General features: G+C 38.5%; 1 protein-coding gene across 1 annotated transcript in view; it reads left to right on the top strand.

The window, feature by feature from the left end:
* The window catches only part of LOC120426359 (semaphorin-1A-like), a 57,345-nt gene extending 46,304 nt beyond the window's left edge, over nucleotides 1-11,041 (top strand). The window contains exon 10 of the mRNA XM_039591120.2: nucleotides 3,597-11,041. Coding sequence (XP_039447054.1) covers nucleotides 3,597-4,292 — 696 coding nt within the window. The 3' untranslated portion in view covers nucleotides 4,293-11,041. The remainder of the gene's footprint in view (nucleotides 1-3,596) is intronic.
* Nucleotides 11,042-11,875: the final 834 nt, after the last annotated feature.

The raw sequence follows: 11,875 nt of genomic DNA, 5'->3' as shown, positions 1-11,875 counted from the left end.
AACCTCGGTTGAAACGCCAAATACTCCATTGCGACGGAATCTCCCTCTTCCTGTAATCGTATTTGGTCAATCTGAGACTGTACAAAGCATTTTTCTCTTTGGACAAGTTGCCTGTGGTAAACGCAAAAGTAAGGGACCATGTTCCGGTGACCAGGTCTTGTCCCGTTGCTTCCTCGATCATGTAATAAGCAAAAATAAACACTCAATGAATATCAATGGGAAAGTAGCGGCAGGAGGAAAACTATCGGCATCTAGACCGATTTCCTCCTTCTTCCACCACGCAAGAGGAAACAATTGGAAGGACATAATCATGGTCATGATCGTTGGCAGAGCAGTTTCATGCCTCTTCGTGCCAAATTGTTGGAGAAAAAACGCGGAAAATCTTTCCAACCATTGATATAGAATCCTCCTCCTCATCCTCCGCGAGCCGCATCGTAGAAAACGATTGGTAAACGAATATTTTCTGCTTTCGCCTATGGCCCTGAAATCTCCTCTTGTTTGACCTCCGTCAGCCCGTCTTTACGCCGGAGGTTAGGTCTTACTGTGCCCGGATTTGGCCAATATGGGACCGAACAGGACTTTTTTTCCGAATATTTCCAAACGGTATCTAAAGAAGATAGTAAAATTTTGTCTCGAACAATATTTTGTTGTTTTCGTCTGTATGTCAAACTGTCAACTGTCAAATCAAGGTGTGCAAATGTAGGTCATAACATTTTCGTTGATTTATTGGCCAATAAATCAACAACAACGTCAATATGTTAACGAATGGTAAATATTTTTACTCTGTACACCCCCTAGGAAAAATCACTTTTTTCGATATGAATTTTCAGCCAATATTGGGATGGAATCTCCAAGGATATGATAGAATTTGCCATCAGCAACACAATACAACTTGTTTTTTGGGTATTTATCGTTTGAATTGCGGGAAATTTGAAAATCAAAAACCCAAACAATGATTTGTTATGGGCTACCATTTGACAGCTAGTGCTTTTGTTGTGGGCTCTCATTTGACAACCGTGCTAATGTCGACTGTTGTCAGTTTGCTTTGGTCGGAATAGGGTTGCCATCCCCCCGGTCTTCACAATATTTTCTGCCAAACGACATATTCCGCCATATGATTTTCTGCCGTTTGGCATTCGGCCAAACGTCATTCTGCCGAATAATTTTCTGCCAATCGACCACATTTTCTGCCAACCGTTTTTCTGCCATTTAACATTCTGCCAAATGACACTGTCTGCCACTTGACCTTTTCTGCCGAAAATTTTTCTGCCGTTTGTACTTTTCTGCCAGATATTTTTCTGCCAAAAAAAATTCTGCCGTTTAACCTTTTCTGCCGTTTAGCGTTCTGCCAAACGTCATTCTGCCGAACGATTTTCTGCCAATCGGCCCAGTCCCATCCATAAATACCTGCATTGCCTCCTCTGCCACTCCTGTTCTTCCGCATAACCACATCGGAAGGACACCCGGCACGGAGGCACAGACAGAGCCGCACCATCTTCCTCAAGTCCTTCTCCACTAATCCACTAGTATGTAGATCATTCAGTCGCGTCGGAGGAGTTTCACCACAAAAAAATAGCTGTTGTACGCTGTACAGCCCAACTAATATCGCTTTCTTTCTTTCTTTTTTTCTTTTTCAACAGGTGTATCTCTGAGACGGGAACGGGGCGGCTGAGACCAGCCAGGGACTAATTAATCAAAATATGGTAATTTGAACTTGTATAGTTTGGTGTTTGTGTGTTTATACGTTTTGTGAGCTCCAATAGTTGATGTTTATCCGAGAGGGGTGCGTTGATGTTTGCTCGCGGGCGCGGTTCCATTGCACGCCAGCATTGTCCTGATGATCAATAGTTCTTCAAAATTGGTTAGGATCCAACAAGATTCGGAATTGGTTGTTACCTCCCCCTTGATGTTTTCTTAAATGTAATGACTATAGCATTCCCCCTTGACAAACATCATTCCATTACCTGAGATCCATAACATTGTGTAATAGTTCACCTAAACTGAGCTGGATTCAGGTGGAATCGGAACGATATCCTTATCTATATTTTCGTGTGTCGCGGTCTGGACTTTGTTGTAGACGTTACAATTTCCTACAGAGCGGATTTGTTAAATCGAATGGAACTGCATTCGAATTAGCGAATCCGAATTTGCTAATTGGAACAAAAGTACGAAACCACGTTCGCGGAAATCAACGAACAAAGGGGTCAAAATGTACACATAAGTTTGACAATTTAATTTTGACGTTTGAGTGCTTTTCAATTTGAATACGTTCGAGTTGGCGAGAATTCGAACTAGCAGGCATTCGAAGTAGCGAAATTCGAATTATGGGCTATCTACAATCACTTAGCTTAGAACATCTAAGTAAAGTAGTTACTTAGGAAAGTACGCAACTTACGGCCGTCATCCACAATCAACTTAGAAATTTTGCTGGGCTGATATACGTTGCTATGCAGTTGTTTGTTTATCTTTGATATTGAAACGTCAACTTACCGTAGATTTTGAAATTTTTCAAACCATACGTCAGTTTCTAATTTGATTACTTTTCCATTGTAGAAGCTCAGCTTCATTTCCATTGATTCAAATTCCTAAGCTAAGTGAAATTTTCTAAGCTAAGTGATTGTAGATAGGCCATTACGCTCTGTACAACAACCGGAACTTTGACAGTTCTTTGTTTGATTGCAGCACTTTGATTTTGGGCCAAAAGTGAATGTATGATGAATGTGTGGATTAATATTATATTCACCTTTTAGAGGCATTTGGTTGCAACTGGAACGTAAACCAACGAATTCCAGGTTAATCGTATCTGGGTTTGACCTTGACCTTGCACAAGAATATTGATCCTGATCTGGATCTGGAACCCAATCTCATCCCGTAAGGATCCAAGCGAATCTCATTTGAAATTTAAGGCTAGTATGCAGATCGGAAGGAAAGGGGTCAAGAAACAGCTTTACGCACATCAAAACAAAGGAGAGGGAGCGATTTCTTGAGGCTTTTCTTCACCCTCTCTGACTTACTTGCGCTGCCGCTGCTGCCCATTTGATTTTTTTCTTGACCGATTCCTTCCGAAGTGCGTATACCACTTTAAAAAGGAAAAAAATCCGTTTCGAGTTCAAATACCACCTGAATCCATCCCTGGGTGTCACACTGGGCTTCTGGGACGAATCTACCAGATCCGCCGGAAGTCGTCTTATTATCAAAGCCCCCGACCAGCTTGTGATAAAGGAAGAATAATTAAAAAATAGCATTTTTATATAGGTCCTTAATACCACCACTCGTAACAGAAGTCTCGGCCGAATGAAAAGGCAGCCGCCCCGGCATGGCATAGGTAAGCCTAGATCCGCCCGATTGCGTCACTTCCGGATGTACTAATTGTTCTCCTTTGTTTGTTTTTCCCTCTCACTCTCTTTCTGTCTCTCCCCCCACGCGCAGTAACACAACATCGTTCTGACAGTCCCCAGAATTCCAGTTCCGGATCTTCCCCAGTCATGTCCAACAGTAGTTCTAGTCCGGCGCCTCCCTCGAGCAGTCCTAGTCCACAAGAGAGCCCAAAAAACTGTAGCTATATTTATAGAGATTGATTATTATATAAACCCCAGCCACCACCACCGGAACCGCGCTCCCACGGCAGTAACGACGCAAGCACTAGCAAAAACAATAACACCATCACCAATGCGATCATCCAAGATGGCGGCGCCAGGGCCACCACAACAGAAGCAGTGATTTTACGGAACCGGAACAGCCAAATCAGCACCGGCAGCGGCAGCGGAGCCGAGGCCCACCGGAAGTTGAACCGCCTGTCGACGTCGTCGTCGCTCTCGATCATCACGCCCCCAACCACGCCGAAGCGCCCCGCCGGCGGATCCCGCGGCAAGATGGCGTTCAGCCTGTCGTTGGTGCACAACTTTAACCAGAAGCTGGCCAGCCTTAACGACAAGTGGAACGACTTTAGCTTCATTCTGAAGGGCAGCAACGCGGGCGCGACGGGTGGCCGGAACGATTCGTACCACTCGATCGAGTCGGCGGTCACGTGCACGGCGACGGACCTCGAGGCGGGCAACTTTAGCGGCGGCGGCGGTGGAGACGATCCGGGACAGGGTGGCTCCAGAGGGTTGTGGAACAGTAGCGGCAAACATCACCAACATCATCGGCATCACCAGAAACCGTACGAGCGGCGCCACAAGCAGCGGCGCTCCTCGCCACGGCGCAACAGTGCCAGTGGCGACCCGAAAGAGTTCGACATGCTGGTGCTGCGGGCCCCGGATGACAACGGCGAGGACAACGAGAGTTTCTAGAAAGAGATGCGAATAAAAAGAAAATGGCTTCCATATCGAGAGTGTTTTAGGGTGTTTGTTTACATATTCGCTTGTGCTCCGCCACCCACTTACCACTCTAGGGGTATGTCTGGGGGTATGGGCAACTGTGTACAGTAGAGGCGCTTTTGCTGTGTGCGCGCGGGCTTCGCATCATCTGTCATTCTTTTGAGTGATGGTCGTCAGAAGAAAACAAGCACAAACGCTAGGCTTACTTGCGAGTTATTACTACCGCGACAGTGCGGAATCGAGACAAAACACACACACATTTAACCAAACCACATTAGGGCGCGTCGCCATTAGAAGAGAAGGGCTTTTATTTCTGCTCGTTTTTCGCTACACTAAGTTAATGCATTCTCATTACGCATCCAAACTGATATTAGAAACTCACTGATAAACAAACAAACAAACAAACAAAAAAGGGTATAGGAACTAGAATCTGCAGTTATTTAAGTGACACGTGTACAGTATAGGCTAAGCAACAAACACTAACTACTAGCGAGGAAGAGACAACAAACAAAACTATCAAAAAAAATCGTAGCAGGCGCGGCATGTCCTGAATCGGAGAAGTATTACACACGCACGTGGTTCGTAGTAGGTCGTGACCACACCTCCTTTAATGCCAAATTCGCTGGAGATTGTCAACGGCGATAGCGCAGTTGGCCATGGTTCCGTCGTAATTACGTCCTTTTTCTTAGTAAGTGCGTGTGCGCGCGCGAGAGTGAAATGCAATAAGTTCGAGAATTCTTTTCGTTTTTAAGTAGGTGAAGAAAACAAGATCTGGAATTAGTTAAATTTTTATATCGTTACTTTTTAGTTGTTTTCTTTTGTTGTTATGCACTTTTCGGATATAAATTCATTAGCTTTGTATTGCATCTGCTATATTATACGTAAGTTTGTTTTAAGTAAGTGATTTTGAATACAACATGCATTTTTGAAAAGACTTTAGTTGTTTCGTGCTTTTGGACTCTTCCAAGGTTTTATATTTCATTCTACAAGTAGTAAGTCGAAATGTATATTTTTACTAGTTTGATTTCGCAAAATTATATTTATTTCAAATAAAAAAACAAGAATCAGAGAATGCAAACGCAGCACTTGTATTTGTTTCATGGATTTCATTAGAACCGAAATTTTTTTCAAATTAAAAATTTATTGAGTTGCCAAATTATATTTTCTTTTTATTTATTTTCATATCACAATTCCTTCGTTGATTTCACTTTACTGTGTGCTTTTGTTTTTTATTATTTTGTTTCATGCTTGACGACAACCGCTACGTAACGTATACAAAAAAGTCAATTCAAACATCCAATACTCTAGGATTGCGTGACGTAGATAGAGATGCCAGTAGGTTGAACTTTTTACCCCCGAAAATAAACTGCTTTCAAGCAATTCTTTGTGAAAATATGTTTTCTCATAAAAGATAGTGGACATTGTTTTGTTATTTTATTGCTGATTTGTGTTATGTGTATAGGCATATTAGTCTGAACTTCCCAGTTTATTCTTGAGATTAAATCCAAATTCAGCGATTTTTAACTTCATGACCATGTTTTATTACAAAAACAATATTCACAACTGTCTACTACCGCCATATTGGCTGACATCTTGAATTAGATCATCCCAGATCATTTCTGGAGTTTTTTTAAGGTCCAATAAACAATTTTTTGAATATTTTTGCTTTTTGAGTGTTTCCGTTTCGAAAAATCAGAGGGCAAAAAAATCTTTTTTCAAAAAACTTTTCAATTACAACGGATTTAGAAGTCAAATGAACTGAAAACAATTTTAAATGCATTTTCCTGCGTTTAAAATTATATGTCAGAGATCGATTAAAACTACTTTGAATTTTTGTAAAGTTCCGTCGTACAGTACAGCAAAAAGTTTTGTTTTCGGCGAAAAAAACTCGTTGGTAGTTCGATATTTTAAAAATTAATTATTGCAAGACAACTGGGCATGAGTAAAATACATTTTAAATCCCTTTTTTCATTCAAAAAGAAAATCTTTTGACGAACATCAGGAGAAAAAAATCGGAAGGGAACAGTACTCGTGCACGAGAGATCGGTAAAAAGAAACTAAAAAAATCAACATCTGGATTATTCAGCGGAACACCGATTTCACTTGTACACCTTCACGTTGTTTAGTGATGCTAACGATGAGATTCACAGAAAATCTTCTACTGATTTATTTTCTTCGAGATGATTGGGAGCGATTTTTTGGCATTATTAGTTTCCTGGATCTAAATGAATCTCACACCATTTCGTGGAATTCTGAGTGAAATTTGCTTAAATTTGACAGTTGCCCCATTTACTCAGTGTTGAGTAGTCTCTATTTAGACGAGTTTTTGACTGAAGCTCTTTGGATTAGAGTTCATCTCTATGGTAGAAAATTATTTTATTTGGGCGTTTTAATAAACTTAGTTTTATTGTTTTTATTTTGTAAATTAAATTTATTAACATTTTTTATTAAAACCTTGAGTTGATATAATTCCCCAAAGAAATATGTTTCCACAAAGAACTGCTCTATCGTATTGACTGCTTTGCTCTTTACACTCAAAATATCGAAACAGAGAGAAAAACCTGGAAATCAACTCCTTGCGAAAAAAGAAGCAGTTGGAAAAACATAAAAATAACGAGCCAACATAAATCTCCAACGTCGAAAGATTTTGGGGGGCAACAACAAAAGTAGGAGAGAAAAAAAAACCGTTAAGCGACACAAATTGTTTGCGCTATCGGACTTTCGCCGTGTATATAAATAAAAATAACTGGCCAATTCGAGAGATAAATTACGGGGGGGTGGGAAGCTACTTCTAGCGGTAGTAATTAAGAAGAAGCCAACTCACACAACAACAAAAACGTAAGTCTACAAGAGGGGAAAGGAAATCGCATTGGCAAAAGGGCGCGAAGAATAAAACAACTAGTAAATAGAGAAAAAATACTAAGAAAGACTGAAATTTAAATTTAAAATGTGTATTCATTCAAGACGGTAGCATACATCTTACGAAAGATCATATTAAATTAAGGCATCGGAGTGAAACGCAGAAAACAAACATCAAGACAGAGTAAGAACCATGTGAAATACAAAAAAAAAGTCGACCGCTTAATTTCGAGTTAGTTTACAAAAATGAAACATTCCAACAAGAGACGACCAGTTTTCTGTTTTTAATCGAGCCAACGTTTGAATGTAATATATCAGCAACTAAAAAAAAGTGCTAAAAAGACAGTCGAAAGCTGATGGAGAAGCGGTAGGAGTTAATAAAATTTTGAAAATTGCGTTGTTATCATCAAGAATTAAAGAAAAAGTAAAGAAACCATTGGGCTGTTTTAAGGCTTGTTGAGTTGAGCGTTTGAGGACGGAAACTGTAACTAATATTGTAAAAAGTACAAACTGAAACTGAAGAATAAAAGACGGTAGAAGGGGAAAAATCAACTGTATAGAATAGTGACTTGAACTTTTGTTGATCAAAGTTTTATAAAATGTTTGATTTTTATCTGATGTAAAAAGAGTCGAAAGAATCTAGTGCTGTACAGAAAGAAAGACATTCTCTTATTAGAGGGTAAACTTTGAAGAATAAAATGCTACCAAACTCCGCGTGAAACCAGTTCAGTTGGACGAGTTTTAGTGTACATATGATTTGCTGAATTACTTTCCTGATTAAAATTAATAAAAGAAGAAAAAACACTGAAGTAGGTTCTCAGTTTTTGCTGCTGTAACATATAGAGAGAGAAAAATTAGAAAGTTGTTAGTATTTATTACAATGCAGTACATACATTCAGAAGGGGATAACAAAAACGAATATTTATTCAGTGATTGCAAATGAAAAAAAAAACAACCTTACTAATCAACACAAAAGCTGAAAGTGAAACTAAGATTAGCCAACAATTTCTGCTGAACCATGCTCGACACGGCGGTGTGTGTGCAAGCGCGGGAAGTTTTGCATCGTAATATTAAGGAAGTCTTTGATCATATTCATATACATAGACAATTTGCGCGACGAGGACGCTTGGAATGGAAAGGAAACCCTGCAAAGGAATTATTTGGCACAACTTTGGGTTGAGCTCTGGGTATTCTCGTTGTGAGGGTTGTGAATCGTTTGTTGTGGAATGTTTAAGTTTTCGTGAGTTTTTTCTTTGAAATTTCCGATTTTATTTAATTTGGAAAGCTTTGAAAATATTAAGACAAAACAAAATAAACAAGCATTGAAAAGAATGTGGCTTAGAAATGATAAATTATGTGTTTAAAACCTTATAAAACCAAAAAAAAACATTTCAGTTACAAGAAGAGCTCCGGTGAAAGGTCCGACAGCAAGTTTGTACTGGTTTGACGTTTGCTGAGGGTCCCCAAAGTGAAGTTATGTCACTACTTGCATACGTCAATGACATGACAACATTTTAAAATGACAGTTCACATCCAGCATCCCCTCCATGGTATTAACAGAAGACAGATATGCTGTGATTGAGGTCAGCAATTCACAGATTGTACGAAATGTCAAGCAAATGCTCTTTGCATCATTTTTGATATCGGAGAAACCATGCCATGTTTCATTTTACCATATCTGATCGTTCTCTCAGGAACGCAATGAATGTGCAATAAAAATACGGAAGTAAAACTTAAATTCGTCAAAACTAAGATCGATGAGAGATCGTTGTTGATTTTTTGTCAGAATGTGAACTGCAGAACACTTGAACACCACAAATTTCAACGTCAAGAACATTCCAACTTTGCACGTGTTTTGGTTCTCCTGTCAAGCTGCCAACTTCTAGACAAGCATCAAATGACAGCTGAAGCTGAAAAATGTTTGCTTACACTCTCACGCGAGAGTAGTGAAAAGTAATTAAAAATTAGCCAGTAAATTTAACACTTTTTCGCTTCAACGGAATGATGCTTATTTTTTCCTTTTATGTTCAATTTGAATCGTACAGTTTGTTTTATTTTCAGAACAAACTTTAATCATTGTTAAGGCAGATTCCACTCCTCAAAGCTATTTAAGTTAAAACAACCGATGCACTAATCCACACCAAAGTTCGAAATTATCAGACCGTGTATAAAATAAGCGACCAGAAAGAAATAAATCTGACATTGTTTGGTTATAATTTGTTTGACATACAGAAAACCAAAGTATTATTATAGATTTGCTTTGCCCAAAAACTAACTCTTCATTTACGCACATGCATTGGCAATAAAATTAAGCGCAGAAAAAGTTGGAAGAGTGCGACAAAACAAGGGACAAGCATAATTGCAAATGGTTATTTACTGAACCCAGAAATAAAATGATAGCGTTAGGCTAAACATTAAAAAAAACAAATTCGTCGCACCATATGAGGTGGCGCCGCCATGCGGTTGAGAGACCAATCATTAAGTTTGTATGCTTTTTTGCTTGAACGTTGAGCGAAGAAAAAAAGTATGTCAGAGTGGACACGATTTTATTTAACCCAGCTCTGCTCCATAAAAAAATATGATCTGTGATGGCCACCGACCACCCAAAAACAACAAAACTTGAGTCGAGCAAGCAGTCTTCATCTCGCTTTCGAAATTATTCGAAGGGATTTTGTGAAAATCCTTCGCCAAAATGCCGCAATTGAGGAAAAATGCTAAGCGCTTTAAGTTCCCCAAGAAAAAGAAACCGCATGATACGTAAAGGAAAAACACATTAGTAGGAATCAAAAAAGATCAGTCACATCTTCAAAAATGGTGGCCATCTTTTGCTAGAATTAAAGAAAACAAAGTCTTATACATTTTCTTCTTTATCTTATAAAATAATACAGTACTATACAAATCTTTCTAATGAATTCTAAAACACATAAAAAAGAACAAAAATATACACAGTATATCGGAAAGGTAAGGGAAAAAACGGAACGATGCTTATTACAAAAAAAAAGTTAAAACTAACACATGCTTTTATTTGAGAAAAAGCAATCACACGATACTCGAATCAGAATCAGAAAAGCCTTCATGCTGCGTTGAAAATATGCTAGCAAAATTTAAAAAATACCCCCACAAAAAAAAACACGTGGTCATACAAGGGAATGCAGTGAAGGTGAAAACTTGGCTTGATTCAAAAGTTCAGTTTCCAGATCCTGAATTGAATTGGCAAGGGAAAATCCAGCAAGCGCAAGTGATTGATAACTTCCACACTTCCATGACATCAACTGCCAAGCGAAAAGAGGATAATTTTGAACAGGAAAGCGAGAAAGAAAGAAACGTTAAATTTTAAGTTCACGCTCTAACTCGTTACGTTTTGTTACAAATGTGTGAATATATGCCGACCGATACTCTCTATTAGTAGACGACTTTTTCTATTACGAAAAGACACACAAACACTCACACACACAAAATATGAGCGAATATATTAAAATGCGAGAATATTATTATAGTAATTATAAAATGAATAACAAACGAGCAGAAATTCCAGAACAGCATAGTAGTTATTGATTTCTGCATTTATTATATACATTATCTACCAAGAGAAACAAGTGAAGAAATCTACCAAAAGAAGATAAGCAAAAAAAAACATCAAGTTCGAATATTTCGTGAGAATGGCGTGACAAAATGAGCTGTGGGAAAAAAGGAAAAAAAAACTCGTTCCACATTCAACAGTGAATGAACAAGACATGACACACAAAAGAATAATTAAGTGAAGAAGAAAAATATTACGCATAAGGCAAACCCAGAACATGATGAAAACAACTAGAAAAATGTAATAAACTTTCAAATTAGAAATAAAACAATTAAAAAGTTGATTTTTATTATTGCTTTCCCTTGAACAGATATCACGCCTCACCCGACTATTCCCGAATTATTATTTTTATTTTTATTTATTGTCCGCTTTTCATATAAGATTATATTGAACTAATAATAATTTGTCCCTTTAACACTGGAACGCCCAACACAATTCCAACTTACACGGACGCCCAAGCCTCCCAAAAAAGTTGGAACGGCTCGCTGGTTCACGGGCATAACTCAGCCAATCAAGACGATTTTTGTTTCCAGTGATTTGTAAGAATGTCTAGATGATCCTAAAATTTTACAAAACTTGATTTGAACGAATCTGTAATTTCTGCGACCGAAAACATCGTTCCAACATTGTTTTAAACGCATCCGTGGAATTTCAGGCGATTTTTTTACACGCGAAAAAAGAATGTTGGAACGAAGTTTTTGATCACAAAAATTACAGATTTGATCAAATTGAGTTCTGCAAAGTTCTAGGATCATCTAGCCATCCTAGCAAATCAATAGAAAAAAGAATTGGCCCGATTATTTAAGTTATGCAGGAAAACCAGCAAGTTTAATTTTACCGTTCCAACTTTTTTGAGGGCTTGGAAGTTGGAATATTAAAAAAAAATCTCATGTTTTTTTTTATTCATAACTTATTTTTATTAGGTCCTTTTAGGTGCTACGCAGAGACGCATCGAGCTCTACAGGCTCAATAAAAACTCCTTACCTGCTCTGTATGGTAGAACAGAGCTAAGCTCTGTATGCAGCGAACAGAGCCAGCTCTGTATGGGGAAAAATAATATTGATTTGCATATATCTCAAAAACGATAAGTTTTAGAAAGTTGACATGTTCTAGAAAG

This window comes from Culex pipiens, chromosome 2 (genome assembly GCF_016801865.2).
Source record: "Culex pipiens pallens isolate TS chromosome 2, TS_CPP_V2, whole genome shotgun sequence".
Taxonomy (NCBI): Eukaryota; Metazoa; Arthropoda; class Insecta; order Diptera; family Culicidae; genus Culex; species Culex pipiens.
Note: the sequence above shows the minus strand (reverse complement) of the source record. Positions and strands in the feature narration are given on the sequence as shown.